This window comes from Crocodylus siamensis, chromosome 3 (genome assembly GCF_052110815.1).
Source record: "Crocodylus siamensis isolate JL-2025a chromosome 3, ASM5211081v1, whole genome shotgun sequence".
In the NCBI taxonomy this organism is placed as follows: Eukaryota; Metazoa; Chordata; order Crocodylia; family Crocodylidae; genus Crocodylus; species Crocodylus siamensis.
This window is the reverse complement of record NC_143397.1, coordinates 10,480,408-10,497,844: the sequence shown is the minus strand read 5'-3', so window position 1 is coordinate 10,497,844 and position 17,437 is coordinate 10,480,408. Positions and strand designations below refer to the sequence as shown.

General features: G+C 44.5%; 1 protein-coding gene across 1 annotated transcript in view; it reads right to left on the bottom strand.

Annotated features, from left to right (window-relative positions):
* Positions 1–9,499: 9,499 nt before the first annotated feature.
* Positions 9,500–17,437, bottom strand: part of SETBP1 (SET binding protein 1) — a 342,039-nt gene continuing 334,101 nt past the window's right edge. Inside the window, exon 6 of the mRNA XM_090037726.1 lies at positions 9,500–14,917. Within this exon, the coding sequence (XP_089893852.1) occupies positions 14,349–14,917 (569 nt within the window). The 3' untranslated portion in view covers positions 9,500–14,348. The remainder of the gene's footprint in view (positions 14,918–17,437) is intronic.

Below are 17,437 nucleotides of genomic sequence, written 5' to 3'. Positions count from 1 at the left end.
CATTAAATGCCTGAAAATGCCAACAATTGCCAAAGAAAGGAAACCCAGCTTATGCAAACAAGTAATCTAGAAGACACAAGCCTAGCATTAATCACAGTCACCATATCCCTCTTCTGCTCCTTGGCACTTTTCTGTACACCTGTATTACATTCACCTTTGAATTGATTCATTGCCTGTACTCACATGCTGATTTTACGCCATGATCGTGGGAAGGTTGAACTCTGTACCTTAATATGCCATTCTGTTTTTGTGTGAGATTTAAAAAAAAAGATAAAAGAATGGGTGGAAACTCAGATGGACATCAGGACACCACCAGCTACCCCAGGGCAGCTACTCAGCTGGTGTCCATTGTCATAGCTCCAATGGGACAAGGATCTTCAGCTGGTGCAAACTGTCCCAGCTTCTTTGAAGTCGACAGAGGTATGGCAATTACAGCACAAAAGTAACCTGTCCTGGCAAATGTAGTTCTGCGGTACTGCCATTTTTGTTACCAGGTCTATGCCATCATCCTTAACTGAGAATGCAACTTAGAAAGATTCAATTCTTTAAAAGAAACATAAGCAGTTTAAAGAAAGATGATGGTGGACTAATAGTTATTAGCTGCTCAGCATTAAGGCTGGAGCTCTTTAATGAGGATAACTAATGAGTGATGTGTCAGCTTGGAAAGCAAGAGATAAAAATTACAATAAGTCAGCAGGCTGCCTCTTCTGTTTGCTGGTACAACCCTTCATTTTTTTTTTATGATCTCTCCATGACCTACATCTTCATCCCCTTCAGTCTTGCTCCCCCTGCCCAATGTCCTTTATGTCTCTGAGCTCATTTCTGCCTGTACTTCTTCAAGCCTTCTTTCTGTCTTTTTGAAAACTAAGAAGTGCCCTCCTTTGCCATTATTTTCATTACAGCTCTTCCTGATCAGCAGCATTTGCTTCCTTCAGCGATCATTTTTCATCCCTTTTCTAATTGTATTCCTCCCAAGCTCACAAAGCATGAATCCTCCAATGTGATCACCTTTCTCTACTGCTTGATTTCACCTTGCTGGTGAGATTTCATCTTACTGGTGATTTAGAGTTTCTCTTTCTTATTACTTTCTGCTTGAAATATGCATATTTTAGTGTATGAAAAGCAGGAGAGGAGGAGAGGACTTTATTGGCTAGTGTATACCAAGTCCTTGGTATGTCCTGGGGGGTAAAAATGTTCCCTACAATGCTCTAAATACCTATTTCTGCTCATATCTACCAAACCCAAAAATACATTGAAGCTGCTTTTCAGAAGTTTTCCCAGCAGCCAGAAACCAAGGTCTCAAGAGAAGCTGTGAGGGGGGACATCCAAGCACTGGTGAGGTGGCTGAAGGAAGGCCCCAGGAAATGGCTTGATCCCTTGCAGTCTAGTACGGTCCATGTGCTGGCCGCCATGTGTTACCCAAGGGTGAAGAGCAGCATATGCAGCAGCCAAAGCCTGAGTCAGTGGACAGAGGTGCTAGTGAAAAGAGTCAGGGAGGCAGAATGGTGGAGGTGGGGGGACATGGAAAAGGGGGGAGCCACCGTCTATGCTAGCATGCCATCCACCAGCCAGTTTCCTCCTCTACCACAGGCGTCTCCAGTGTGGGCCAAAGCAAGGCTTCCCTGGTTGGGTCCAAAGGAACTAGACCCCACCATCAGGCAGGTAGCACTCAGGCCTTAATGGCTGCCTATCTTGCTGAGGACATGGAGCCACTACTGTGCAACCCCTTGGCCTACTGGGCAAGCTGAAGCCAGATGTGGCAGAATCTGGCCACAGTTGTCCGGGAACACCCGCCCTGTCCACCAATCAGTGTGCCAAGTAAGAGGGTGTTCAACATTGCTGGAGATGTTGTGACACCCCACCACACCTGCTTGGATCCTGGTCTGGTGGAGCAGCTGGTGTTCCTCAAGGTGAACCTCCCGCTGCTGGGGTTCTCCAAGCTCCACCTGAAGACGGACTGAGTGCCACCTCCTCACTCTGTCCGCACCTATTTCCTTTTTTTCCTTTTTAAAAAGCCAGTTAATGCCCTTCTCTCAGTTGGAGGGGACACTCACTGCATCACCAGCCAGCAGGGGAAGAATATGTCCCTGCTGAGCTCCCATGCCAGGATGAACTTGGAGGTATGGGCCGGGGCTTTGGGGAAGGAGGAGACCCCAGGTCCTGGGCATGACCACTAAAACTGCACTCTGCCGGGGTCTGGGAGGATTGGTGGAACTGCTGGTGGTGTGACAGCTCCAGGAAATGCCAGGACCAAGGATCCCCCTGGTGAAAGGTAGGTAGGAGGCACCATAACCTCCAGCTACCACACGCATGCACATAGTCCTGGCTGGGGAAAGCCCAGACCTTTGACAGGCCTGAGGCTTGGTGGTTGAAGTGGATCTGTGAGGCTCCAGGTGAGCTCAGCTTAGCTGCTTGGGATGCCAGCTTTCAGGCTGAAAAACCCTTTGTTAGGCTGAATACTGAGTAAGCACCTGCAGTTGGTGTGTCTGCTGGTCCTGGATGGAAGGAATAGTAAAGAAGCGAGAGGTGGGCATGCAACGCAGGCAAGAAAGCCAGTCAGTGAAAATGGAAATGGAGGCATCAGGGGGTGAGGAGCAGGCTCGGAGAAGGGGGATGTAGCAGCACAGGTAAAAGTGCAGAGGTACCTGGGGAGTCAGATGTCTGGCAGGTTATAGTATGTCATAAATCCAATGTCTCTATTGAGTCCATGCTTTTCTGCACCTAGGAGGCTGATGAAGTGAAGTTCATAGGCCCAGCTGTGAAAAGTGGTTTGTAAATTCCCTTTCAGGATCAGGCCTGAGAGACTGGAGACCAAGTGTGTTTTCGGAGACAAATGTGCCCCCACAGGTAGCTGGGTATTCTTGTCTTTGATAGATTCTGGTGCGCAGTTTGTGGGGGTACTGGAGATTGTTGGCAGGTTTCATGTTTTGAGCTGTAGGAAGTTGGCTTCTGGTGATGAGCTTAGGTTAACAAGGTCCGCTGCTTGTTTGAATTTACAAACCCCTTTTCAGAGCCGGGCCTATGAACTTCACTTCCTCAGCCTCCTAGGCGCAGAAACTCATGGAGTCAATATAGAAATTGAGTGGTTTTCAACCTGAAAGCTTGCTAAAATACATTTCTGTAATTATTCAGTTGGTCTGCTAAAACGTACCGGATTAGATTCACCCAAAGGAAAGGACCTTGTCTGCCAGTGCCATATCCTCAGACCAACAGCCCTAGCACCAGACTGGAAGGACACAGGGCCCTGTACGCATCTAAGCCCCAGGGCTGGGGCTGGCAGGGAGACTTCCCTGGCAGCTGCTGAAGAAGCAGCTCCTGCAGGAAAGGAAATAAAGGCTGTGTTACAGTTTGTCTGCCTGAGATGCTGCTGGGGCTACTGAGCTGCTTACTAAGGTATTATCTGTTGTCATTTAAAGTGATGGACCAGGCTGAGGCTGAGGGGGAGGAGGCCTCATTGGGGCACACAACTGTGTCATGTAGAGGCTGCAGCCCCAGTGACATGGGTGCCTTAACACACACAGTGTCACCGATATCACAAGTTTTGCTTGCAGCCTGAGGTACAGTTTTCCAGAACCCCCCACACCTATCTCCTTGGAAGCTGGAAGGCTTCATGGCCTCAGCAGGAGCTACCATCCCTGCAGTTTGCACCCCACTGTGCCTTCACACACACACACACGTAACGCAAGTTTTGCTTTCAAGATTTTGAGGTACAGTTTCTTAGGAACACCTGGATATATATATCCTTGAAACCTGGCAGGATTTGTGGCCTCCAAAGGGGCTACCATTCTTTCAAGGTTCATCTGAATCAGGCAAGAAATGACAAAGTTATAGGCAGGTTCATGCTTCCCCATTACAGCCTAGGGGCGAAATGTCAAAACAGCAAAACAGCTTTGACGAAAAGGAACAATGGTTTCAAAACTAAATGAAACACTGTCTGATCTGTCGGAGCCGAGAGCCGCCAGTGTCATGGTGGGGCCGAGTACGGATCGAACAGGTGGGATTAGCGGCGAGGAGTCAGAGCAGGCGGGACGCATGCGGTTTCAAAAGGTAACTTTTATTCTGTTTCTTACTTATGCTACGAGATGGAGATGTAGCATAGGCCAGTTCAGCTTGGTTACAATCAATCGAGAATGAGAAACGCGGAACGATGAACAAGGCCGATCGGTAACGGTGACGGAAACGAGTTAACCGGAACGTAGATGAACGAGGTAATCGAAGACATGAAGCGAGTGGCCGAAAACGTGGAACAAGTTAACCGGAACATGAAATGAGTAAGTGGATCGAAGACGTGAAACAAGTAACTGGAACGAACGAGCAATCGATCGAGTAACTGAATAACCGAGACGAAGAAGAGTGTTTATAGGAAGGGGTACGCCGGGACTCGACGGTGGCGGGGAGACCAGTGGAGCTCTGGGTTCAGGCGAACCAGGGCTCTGTGACTCTCTTGAGGCGGTCTCTGATGTGTCATTCTCCGCTCAGGTCTGGTCTGGTCTGATCTCCGCCGTGGGTGGAAACTCCCTAGCCTTAAATATGTTTCAAGTGGCCAATCACACGGCTTCCCCTGTGGAAGTTTCTAGTTAACTTACATCATGCTGGAACAAGACTGGGCATGCGCATGGTGTCAATTCAGATTACCTCACTTCAAATTTACATAGAGGTCAGGCATGGGGCATGTTCCAGGCACGCGTACTAGTCCTTTGGGATTTTTCCATTGACATGCCTGTACATGTTATGCTTAACTCAGTGTTAGCCAGCACTTTTCTTAAATTTGGTTCTGACACCGTCGAAATGCTGAACCAGAACGGTGCTGTTTTGCACAGCCCTAATAAGATGATGTAGGAACGTCACAGTAGGATGCAGACCAACGAGCCCTTTAAGGCCATATGCTACTTTTGCTCCTTTAGGAAGTTACCGCAGAACTTGCCCACCCTCCCACATCCAATTATGATCTCACTGGGGTGTAACCTCATTGAATGAACTGTCTTCTGATGTTTAGGACCTCCACCAACTTTCTGACTCTATGTAGTAGATACAAGAGGGAAATGGAGCACAGGCCCTTAGCTGCAGGTAGTTTTCAGCTGAAATTAAGATTCACAGTCACAGAAGTTTAGGGCAGGAAGGGACCTTGTGAGATCATTGGGTCCAGCCCCCCAGCTCTGGGCAAGAAAGACTTCTGGGATCAAATAACTCCATCAAGGTGTGCATCCAGTCTCCTTTTGAAAATTTCCAGGGTAGGTGCTTGCACCACCCCCACTGGGAGTTTACTCCAGAGTCTGGTCACATGAACCATGAAAAAGTTTTTCATTAGATCAAGTCTGAAACCTTCTTGTAGGTGTTTGTGACCATTGCTCCTGGTTTTCCCCTCTGGCACTTTGATGAACAGTTGTTCATCTATAGGCCCTGCTGTTCTCCCCGATATATCTGTGAGCTGCCACCAAATCCCCCCAAAGTCATCTCTTTTCTAGGCTGAACAGTCCCATAGTTGTCAGACTTTTCTTGTATGTCTTGAGCTTCGGGCTTCAAATCATGACTGGCTCTTCTCTGGACTTTCTCAAGCTTCTCCACATCCTTCTTGAAGTGCGGTGTCCAGACCTGGACATAGTACTGCAGAGCAGTGGCCTCAACAATGCCAAGTAGAGGAGGAGAATAACTTGAGATGGGGGGATGCATGCTAGTGTACTGTTCATTCTGATAACTGCAGTGTAGCCACACCGGTGGGTCACATTCATTTTTGGTCAATTATGAAAAGTCAGATACTCTAGGTAAGACCTGAACTCACAACCTTGGCATCACTCTCCCAGTACTGCTTTATAAGTAGCACTTGCTAACCCACTGCACCGCTGGAGCTGGCTTTTAGAAACCCTGAAGAGCTCAAGGATCGCCCGAGGGACTGATCCTAAATGATTTCCTCAAGGCCACAAAGGGCCTCTAAGCAGAATACCATCTGAGGGTACTCAGTTATTTCAATTGGATAAGATGATGCCTCACTCTATAAACTAAAATATGAATAAAAAACAAGCCCCTAGGTGGCAAGAGCTTCAAGACAGAGTCCTCAAAAGCTAAAACTTGGAGCTGTGCAGCATTCGGGAAAAGCAGCAAGAACAGAATGGAACTGAAAGACCCCAATTGTTCCCCTACCATGTTCCTAGAAAAAAAATACCCTCCTTGTAGGACATAAAAGAGGAAATGGATAAATTTATTGTTTGGGAAAGCATAGGGTAAGCAGAGAAGCGAGCTCATGAAAGCTTATGTGGCTTCAGTTAATCTATAAGGTTCATTTTTATCATAGACTCACAGAAAATGAGGGCTGGAAGGAACCTCCGGAGGTCACATCTAGTCCAACCCCCTGCTCAGGGCAGGACCAGCCCCCAACTAGATCATCCCAGCCAAGGCTTTGCCTAAGCAGGTCTTAAAAACCTCCAAGGATGGAGAGTCCACCACCTGTCCAGCTCCAGCCTCTTTCAACACCCCCCTTCAGGTAGTTGAAGGCTGCTATTAAATCCCTCCTCAGTCTTCTCTTCTCCAGACTGAATAAGCCCAGATCCCTCAGCCTCTCCTCACAAGTCTTGTCCCCCATCCCCCGCCCCATTTTTGTCTGCCTTCGCTGCACTCTCCAATTTGTTCCCATCCTTTCTGTAGTGGGGGGCCCAAAACTGAGCACAGTACTCCAGATGTGGCCTCACCAGTGCTGAATAGAGGGGAAGAATCACTTCCCTTTCCCTGCTGGCAATGCTCCTACCAATGCAGCCCAGGGTGCCATTAGCCTTCTTGGCAACAAGGGCACGTTGCTGGCTCATATTCAGTTAATTGTCCACTGTAACCCCCAGGTCCTTTTTTGCAGGGCCGTTGCCCAGCCAGTCAGTCCCTAATCTGTACCAGCCCATGGGGCTATTTTAAATGCAAGACTTTGCACTTGTCCTTATTGTATCTTGCCTTCTCACCAACAGAATGGTTACATGTCCTAGTCATTGTAGAAGAAGATAGAAAAACGAAATACAGCTGTATAAATGAAGCATTTCCCACTACCTACAAGGTAAAAATGTTTGGGCAGACAGCAAAGGCCAAATATTTTTCTGTGCTTGATGGTGCATCATGGGTCTAGCAGGGGCCCTTGCACAAAACAGGGCACATTATATTTAACATTCCCTGGGGGATACACTGCCATTTGGTTTGCTTCACCAGAAAACATGGCAATTTTTTGCTGATATAAAGGCTCCACAGAGAGAAGAACCATATGATCAGAGATGAAAAGCAAGTTTAGAAAGAGCCAGAAGTGCTCTAATCTAACATTGAACAAGCAAAATAGGTAAATTCTGTAAAATGGAAGCAATGGAAGAAAAAGGCCAATGCAAGTTGAGGCCATTACCAGCATGCCTGCTACAAGCAAAGAAAGAAAGGGGGACAGAGGTCCCTTGGGACAGTGAACTGGATCAGGAAATTTTTGCCTGAACTAACAAACTTACCATGCCAAGCTGGGGAGTCCTCAAACATGCCATGGCACTGCTCTGTGCAGGATGCCTCTTGAGCCAGAAGCTGCTTTATTGTGGTCATACGACTCTCCAGGTCAGCTAATTAGCACAGCTGAGTGACAGTGGCCATTAGCCCATCCCCTGCTAATTAACTTGGGTGCAGAACCATGTGGTCCTCAGGTTTAGGAGGCAGGATAAGGGCACCAGGATTAGGCACAGCAAGTTTGCCTTGATGTGCAAATATATCTAATTCATATAGGACCAAATCTACCTAAAGAGGAGTTCATTACAGAACCTGCAGTCCTGAGGTAGTCTGATCACATGTACCACACTCAGTTGTCCAAAGATGCCTCTCCCGAGGATCTGAGCATGGACTTTTTTACAACAGAATGATGTAAATTGGAGACTTGAGGCTTACATGTATGTAACAAAAGATGAAAGCAAGACTGCATTTTGGAAACTGATGCTAGAGTCACCGGGGACTTGATGATGTAGGAACAGAGAAATAAAGTAACTCCCCTCCACCCCAATAGCTAGCTAGCTAGCTAGATATAGATATATCTATATTGATATAGATATAAATAGATCTATCTATCTATCTATCTATCTATCTATTAATATGATGTAGGGTTCTGCAAACTGCTCCAACTTCATGAACATTAAATTCTATGCATCTATGTTGGGAAATAATGGCCCCATGCAAGAGTGGCATAAGAAGGGGTAGCCATGGTTGTATGGGATAGATACAGCTCACAAAAGAGAGAAGGCCTCTTCTTCAGATTTCAAAAGTGAAGGAGATAAGTGACACTGAGTCAGCTGCCTAGCCGCAGAAAGCCTAAGACAGGCCATGACCGCAGTAGGTTGATCTGGTCATGCTCTAAGACACGGCAATGCTTGGATGTACTGATGCTTGATGATAGTGGTGCTGAGGTCTCAGAAGAGACCTAAAGTTTCCTGTGACAAGGAAGGTGCTAAGAAGCCAGCTGAACCGTGTTAGTTGGCTGTTTATTTGCACTTAAACCATGGCATTACATTCATGTTGGTGTTCATTGTCATTGTTGTATTAATTGTGGATGGAGATACAGGGGACTGTACCCACCAGATTGAGTTGGAGCCAGTTCTGTTGTGCGGAGGCTAATACTTCATAGGGAAGATCACACAGAACTCAGGCGCTGAATGAAGAGGACTGGTGTTGGTTCCTTGGAGCCGAGTGATTTCTGAACAACACAATTTGGGCCCTCATTTGCATTCAGCTTCTATCTCCCAGGAAAAACACCACAGCAGGGCACACTAGGGAAGAAACATCCCTGGGGAGCCTCATGTGGAGATCTTAGCGCACCATCCTCTAAGCAGAACACTTTCATGCACAATGCTGCTGAGTCCTCTGCAAAGCTGGTGGATCCTCAGTAGTCAGCCCAGGTGCAGTGTAATGGGTGGTGAGACAGGACCCCCATACCAGCCCGCAGGTTCCCTTCCATAGCTAGTTTATGTCAGTGCAGCTGAATGGATGCAAGCTATGGTAAGAGTCAATGGAGAAGATAATACACCCCATGCTGTATTATTTATACTACCAGCAATCCCTGGGGTGGAAAGTATGAGGATATACATTTACCTGGCTCTACCCCAATGCTGCCCAATCCTTCCCTGATTTCCTGGTCTCTTCTACTTCCTCCAAAGAGCACAGCAGGAATACTCCTTGTGGTTGGCACGTACAGTTATTCCCACCCTGACGAGTGTCTCGGGCCACAATTCGGGCCATAGGCTTTTCTACCTGATAGTCATATGCAAAGCTTTACAGACACAAATTATTAAGTCTCCTTGGAAAATAAGCCCCATTACATTTAAAAAAAACAAAAAAAACTTTTGAGGATATTCCGGGGAAAAATCCCCCCTAGAAACGAAGCATGTTTTTCTACATTACCATAAAGAGGGTTGGTGAGTGCATGGCATTAGTATCCCAAAAGCTATTAAACTCCTTAGTGATGTGAAACAGATGGAAAATAAGACAAAAGAATTCACAACTCATGATGTTAGACTGAATTGAATTCCTTTAATTTCACACAATGAATAACATATGAATAGGATTAACTTTTTTTTTTTTCTTTTTTTAGTTAAGTGCTCTATACTGTGCTAACCTGATTTGGTAGCGAAAAGACTGAGCTTTGTTTTAGAAAAAAATGTTTAAAAACCAACATCTAAGATCATGAAGGAGCATGACATTAAAGCATGCCAGATGTATCTAAGCCTCAAATAACATCAAGTCCATATCCATTTTTAAATGTACAAAAATGCTTCATGAATAAAAACTGTTACAAAAAGAACATTTCAAACAATGTACAAGTTTTTTTTCTTGCCTCTATATTCAATAAAATACAAATACATTTTTTGCTCTAAAATATGTTTACATACAATCAAAGTAGAACATGCAAATTACACTTTAAAAAAGGCTTTTAAAAACCACTTATGAATACAAACTAAAAATTAGCCAGCACGACTTATAGAACAATCTTGTGCCCCATTCGTTTGATTTTTTTAATTTTTTTTTGAAATACAGTATATACATATTTAACACTTCATGTGCATTTATTATTTAAGAAATAGATTAAAAAAATAAAGAAAAAGGAAAGTAAAACAAACCAACATGGGACTGAACTGCTTCCCCATGTTGTCCAATTGGCAGCTCTTCTCAGGTTTTTTACGATTTTTTTTTCAATTTTTTTTTCCTTTTTTTTTTCTTTTTTTCCTGTTTTCTATTTAGTGTTTTATACAACCTAGTCAGGCATCATAAGGAGATCTCAGATATGTTTCCGTTGTTGAAATGTGCTTCTAATTGTCTCAGAACTGCTGCACCCCAGATTTTGGATGAGATGGAAGGAAGAGGCATTGCAGGGGTATGATCTTGGTTTTCCCCATCTAGGAAACCATCCCCCCTATCCTTCCCCCCCGCCGCCAAAATACTACTTAGACGTGCTTTATCGCTTTCCTGGATCAGGGCCTGTGAAAATAAGAGTTGGGGAGATCCTCATACATAGAACACGGATTTTGATTAGTTATTGTTTGTATTGCTGTAGCACTTGAAAGCCTCAGTCATGTACCAGGACAGCATTGTTCTAGGTGCTGTACAAACAATGTCACCATACAAACACAGTAGTCTACATCAATGGTCTGAAACACTATTGTCCACTGGGGTATAATGGGCCGTGCTGTTGAATAACCTAGCATTATTACTGTTGTCGGTTTTTTCCTACGTGCCCCAAAGCATGTAAGAAGCTTCACAGAAAATGTAATGCGGAAGGGCTCGTGGAACTGGCAATAGATAGCTGACATTTTCTGTGACACAAGCTATTTCTCCCTCCTCCCACCAGCGTCCTCTTTTTCCTTGTTTTATACAGTCAGTCCTTAGAAATGTGTTGTGAGACTCTAGACAGCTCCTCAGTAAATCTTCATAGTGGGCTGGGGGAAAAAAAAATATCAAAAAGCTCATTACTGGAATATTGCTGGGTAATAAACTGCAGGAGTGGGATTTTAGCCTTAAGCCCTAAAACTAAATCCTTTATGATCTGCATGTAGTACATCGCCTTATAATATTATTCTGTCAGCAACTTGCTTATCATATTTATAGACTATGCAACATGCAGAAGACAAATTCTGAGTGCCATCTAACAATATTTTCAGCCTGCTTTCATACAAATTAACATGCTAATCTGCCTGTCAGACAAAATCTGTTGCATTATGCTGTCATTTGGACAAACAACCCCCGCTGGATCATAATATTCTTGCCTCCTAGCATGTTCCTTTGCAGGCTCCCACTGTGGAAAAGACACCCTGGGTCAGGTGAGTCACTCTCCACCTTTATTAGATAGCTTGTCCCCGTAAACTCTTTGAAAGCTACTCTTATGTCTCTAAGAACAAATGGTGTGCATCTTCTTACCCAGAGCACTTTGTTGCATGCTGCAGTTCTTGAGCGTAGATGACTTTCTGCATGTGGGCAGGATGATGGGTAATACCTCCTTGAGAAAGGGGCTGCATTGGTCCTATTCAGTTGCTAAGACAAGGGCAATGGGCCAGGCCTCAGGGCAAACCCTCTACCTCACACCCTATGCCCACTCGAGCATCTCAAGCCAAAAGTTGACTGTCCACTCTGACAGCTCAAGGCAGTCTGCATTTTGCATTGATTAAGCTACAGATGGGCATCCAAAGTCAGAATAGTGCCCATTCAGCCTTTTTCTCCAGTTTCTACACTTCCCATGCTAGTGGGGAATGAGAACGTTGTGCCTGCGGATCAATGTTTGCTGTAGTTTGGATTTATCATGTACCCAGAAAACTTGAACCCACATTGTTCTTGCATTTAGATAGACACTGGGTGCGTCTACACAAGACACGTACTGCGCGGTAGCCTAATAACACTGCGCAGTAGCGTGTCAGTCAAAAACTGTGCTAATAATCTACTGAGCAGTGCTATTAGGCTACTGCACAGTAAGTGTCACAAAAAAAGTGTGCTGATGTTACTGCACAGTAACTGTAGGTACTGCATGTTTAGCTAGTACTTCATTAAACATGTACTAAACTAAATGCACAGTAACTACTACGCATTAATGAAAGTGTAGACGTGCCTACTGTCAACTAGTTTCAGGCCCAAAGGGGAGGAAAAATGAACTCCATTATAAATGAAAGTCTAAGAAACGACCTTCCTAGGGTGTGGGGGATTTAAACAATTCTTTGCAGCACTGTGACAGCAGCCGGTGAGCCAGTGTCAATTCACAAGGACTAAAAGGAAAACTTGATTGTAATTGAAGGAGACCAGTCTATATCTAAGCTGCATTAATCGAGGAAAAAATATAGCAAATGAGTATTATAAATGGTGCAAAACAAATCAGGAACAAAATTCCAGGGCCCCTCTCATTAACTTTAATGAGATTTTAACTAAGTTAGGATCACAAGATTTGCCCCTAGATTAAAAAAAAAAAATGCAATCATCTTTAATAAGGTAAGGTGCTATAACAGAAGTTAGGAAAAATAAGTCTTTAAAAATAATGAGTTTTATGTTTACAGTGTCCCTTTAACACCATAGTCTTGATATGATTTTGTAAATAAATAAAAGAAAAGAACCACTTTCTTTATTTGTGGGGACTTTTTTCTTTATTTTTTTTAGTGTCGTGCTATTTGCAATTTCCTTGGCAATACGCCAGCTCAACGATTCCTCAGAAAAGGGAATAGCAGTTAGCTTGTGAATGCTTAAATAATTCTGCTCCCTGCTCTCTAGCCGGGATATCCTCAACCCTCCTTCCCCCAGTTTTAGTACCAGTCTTGCCATGCCAGGTGTTCACTGTCTCGGAGGAATTAAAAAAATAAAATCAAGGCGAAAGTACCTATTTCAAATTTCAACAGCTGACTTTTTAAAAGCATTATTACTGCAATGGAATAGCTTCATGTTCAGTCTTAGATAATTTATTTTTTTTGAACTGGGCTGTGGAAATGGAGATCAGATATTTTATCCAAGCTAAAATCAATGGCTAACGTACAACTTGAATGAGAAATGTACAATTTAAACTGACCATTTAAAGAGACGATTTGTCACACACAGTTTGCATCCATGCAGACTGATATCTTTATACTTACATTATGTACAAAAAAAAAAAAATCTTTTTAGTTTAAGGCAACCACAACTTGGAGAACTTGTCCAAAGTGGCATTAATACAATTGCAGTGGTGATACCCTTTGAACATTTTTTTATTTTTCAGATAAGAACACTTATTCCTTTTTTTTAAGAAATAATTGCCAAGAAATAACCTATTTTCATATGGTTTTATTTTCTGTATTTTTAAACAATCTACTTTAACTCTTCTCTTTCAAAAGAACATATCAAGGCATTGTTACCCATTTGGATCCAAACCTGCAACCGTTCTGTACCTGGGTTTCCCACTGATTTCAGTGAGAGTTGCAGAACTGAGTTGCAGAAGTTTGGGTCCTATCTTTCTTTTCTGTCCTTTTTTTGGTGATTTTGTCCTTGTTTACTATATAATTCTATTCCCCAGAAGTATCTGGCTGTTCTCTACTGATATGTACCGAGCATCAACGCAACTTGGTTGGCCGGCGACTCCTTTGATGTGCCACTAAGAATGCCAAGTTGCTTAGTAGAATATCCATTTACACCTTATGTTAAACACGATGCTATTCCACCATTCCTTGGGATAGCACTCGCAACAAGTGTTTGTGTGCATGTAAGGCTGTACTTGTATATTGCCTGTGCTGCTAGTTGTTGTAACTAGGCAAGTAACTGAGGAAAAAGAAAAGTGTAGTTATAGTAGGACTCAGGCCATTGGTTATATGATGCCCCCAAGGCCTGACAGGTATATAAAACCAAAAAAAAAAATAAAGAATTCAAGCAGATCATAACCAAGATCACAATTTAGGAAAATACACTATTTTTACAGTGATTTCTACTATAATATGGTTACTCTTAGTTTCACCTGGCCCACCAAACAAAATCAGAGTCGAGTACGCAGCTCTAAAGATAATGTTCAGTTACTTACTGAGAAGACGACCTTCCACTTCAAGGGATGAGAACAGCAATGCTGAGATGCTGATTTGATTTGGAAACTCTGCAAAGCAGATGGTCTGGCTAACTTTGACGACCCCCACCCCGTCACCCCCCGTCCCCGTTTTCCCCCTAAGGGCTAGTGCCAAAGACAACAACAATGATGATGATGATTGGTCAATTCTCTCTGAACGGTTACGGCTGCCATGCTACTGAAAAGAAGAGGGAGTCTGTTGCTGCAGTAGGTGTCAAGTGGAGCCTGCACCCCTTACACACTTCACCGTGTGTCAGTCCTGAAGCGCTCAGCACCTGGTACTGGCATTTGACTGAGTGTGTCTGTACTAGGGAAGGGCTTCGCTTTCACTTCCTCTAGCTTTCCGATGCCTTTTCACTTTCACCTCCTCCTCCTCCTCATGCTGCTGCTGCTGTGGCTTGTTTTTTCTCTTTCCAACTCTGGGAGTCCGGGGAGGAGGTGGGGGAGGAGGTGGCGGGGGCGGCGGGAGGGGAGGGGGAGGCGGCGGGGTTTCCCGAGCCATGTGTATTACAGCCTCGATGGTGGCCATGATTGTATCTTGAGTGGCTGCTTGTTCCAATATTAAAGGATTCAGTGTGGGTCTCTGACCTCTTTTGCTGGGAAGGTCAATGCATTTTTCCAGAACGGGCATTTGGTCTCTGGAGTCTTCATCGAATGAAAGAGGTTGCTTCCTGGGACGTCCTCTCCTCTTCTTGACGAAGTTATTGCCTGTCTTTGATTGTCTCTGCAGCCGCTTGGCTTTCAGGATTTTGTTCACGTGATCCAAGTTCTTTTTTGTGGACAGGATCTTGGTGTAGTTGCACATCTTGCGCACCTCGCACTGGATTGCTTCGATTTCACGGCGCTTGAATCTTTTCTTCAGTGGTGGGCTGGCCGCTGGGGATGGGAAAGAGAGAGAAACAGGGATTGTTAAAGCAAAAATGAATGGAAACTATGCCTCTTCTTTCTCATTTAGTCCCAGGAACAGCAGGTGTTTTAAAACACATGGCAAATAGGGCAGAATACAGTTACCAGTGAGGGAAGATTTCAGAGACATGAAAGCTTGCAGGAAGGAACAATGAAGAAAGGATGATGCTATTACTATCATGGTAGAGATAGCTCTAGACAAATCACTGTTACCACTTTATAGCCAGTGTAGCTGCAGGCCTTTAGAGTCCTGCCTACTGAGAGCTGCGAAGGATATATGCCCTACTTGTGTTGGCTCTTGAGCAATGTCTTGGGTTGTACTACAGTATACCTGGGAGTGCCAAGATAAAGCATACCCACCATATCCATGCATGCCAAGGTTGAAGCTCACTTGCCACACCTATACCCATGCAGGCCAACTCCCCCAAAAGGGGCAACAGCAGCCTTAGAGTGGCTCTGTGTACATGCCCTATGATGCTCCCAGACCTTCTGTCTTGATCTCAGGATTACTGGCATGTGATCAGGGCCTTTGCCTCATTTGGGGCATTTGGTGCATGTGTGGGCAAAGCAGTGTGGGTCCTGAACGCAGCACAGAGGCAGCGCAGACAAGTCCAAAGACTTCTTGTCGCTAAAGTTTCGTGGTGGCCATGACTCAACCCTGCTGCTGTAACCTAAAGGAGAGCTCTCTTCCTTTGCTCTCATGGCTTTTGGTGGGGACTCCCGAGTAGAAGTGCCAGGTGGGTTTAATATGCTACCTATGTGCAGGACTGATCACATATGGTAGACTGCCCAAATCTTGTGTTATCTTCATTCTGAACTTTAATGGCCTATGTAGCATCCCTCAAAGTGGGAAAGAAACAGAAACTGGTTGTAATGAATATAAACAGGGTTTGCAAGGGGACAGAGACAAATCCCCTGTGGTTTGTACTGGCTCCCAAAGTCCTTTATTTGATTTAAGTTTGAGTTGGTTTCTACTTCCCTACTGTATATTGATGGCAGTTTCTAGGTGCATATGTAGCATTTACAGCACTTACACACAGGTAGCAATTCAGCTTCCCTAGCAGTGTGGATGTGTAAGCATGTATACAGAGACTGTGTGCCACAAGTTCTGTATGGGCCAGGAATGCATGCCCATTCTGGATGTATCTGGATCTAAGCTCACCAAAACAGTGCTGGTGAGGGGAAAGGATAATGCCTGGCTTGTGATATCATGCATTCACATTGTACTAGGAAGTTAGAGACACAGGTTTAAACCCCGCTTTGAGGGATGGGGTGGGGCTTGAACCTAGGTCTCCAGCTTCCTGAGTAACCTAACCTATCCTATGCTAAATATTAATGTTGGGGCTAAACCGTGGGAGGGCCCTCTTCCTTCCATTTGCCTGAAATCTGTTAGTCATGGGTTTCTTCCAGCACCCTTTTTGTGATCCAGACACAGGTGTGCATCCAGAATAGGTATGTGTGTGTGCAGTCACAGGCCTGCCCAGCCAGGCTGTAACCTATGGCACATACTCAGTCTATGCATCTCTACTGCAGGGGAAATATCAGTGCCTATTGCAGAAATGCCAAAAACATCATTGGCACGGCTGGAAAGCTGGCACAGCCATTTCAGTGCAAAAAGGGGAGTTGAATTCTATCTCTGCTAGTGCTCCGTAATATCATCACCCTAAATATTAGCTGGAACTCAACAGGCATAAAAAGTATTTCAATGGACTTTGAATCAAGGTCTTACTCTGATTCAGACCACTGTCATTTAAACCAGAGCCAGGTCCAAAGTAGCCAAGGCTCTTGCCAAGGTTGCAGTGAGTCACTGTCAGCGCCGAAGACAGAACTCAGCCGTTCTTGGCTCCCAGTCCTTTGCACAGGACACTAGACTTTGCTCGTCTTGCTTACATTGTTTAATTGTTCTTTGCTGGACCTGGCATCTGTTCATGGTTTGGAACCTGCACACTGATTATAAGTGACTATTCCTTGGTGAGTGAAACACAATGTATTAATTTTGCTATTGAAACAACTTGTGCTTCCCTTTCGTTCCCAACATATCAGTTCTGCACCGATGGAAAAGAAATGATGTAGTTCAGGATTTTTTTTCAGTGAAGAATAAAACATCTCCCACTAAATTAACCTCAGTCCACTTCCACTTGCAAACTTAATTTACACCTGACTGTCAAGCAGTCAGTTGGGTTTGAAATCCTTGAAGTTTCAGAAGCAGCCAAGATTTCTAGAAAGGTTCATTTGGGGGTTATCACTCCCTTCATGGCTAACAGCCCAATCCTTCTAGCAGTAGTTTAAAAGAAAGTTGCTATTTTAGCATTTTCTGTAGATAACTGGGAGCAGTCAAGTGGCAGAAACTCTCTTTGCTCACTACGGGATATGACAATTTCAGACTAGAAAACTCATTTACCATCTTCCCCTTCTGGAGAATATAAATTATTGGCTCATATGCCACCATGTTGCTTGGAGCCTGCAAAGAGCTTGCGTAAACAAATCCAA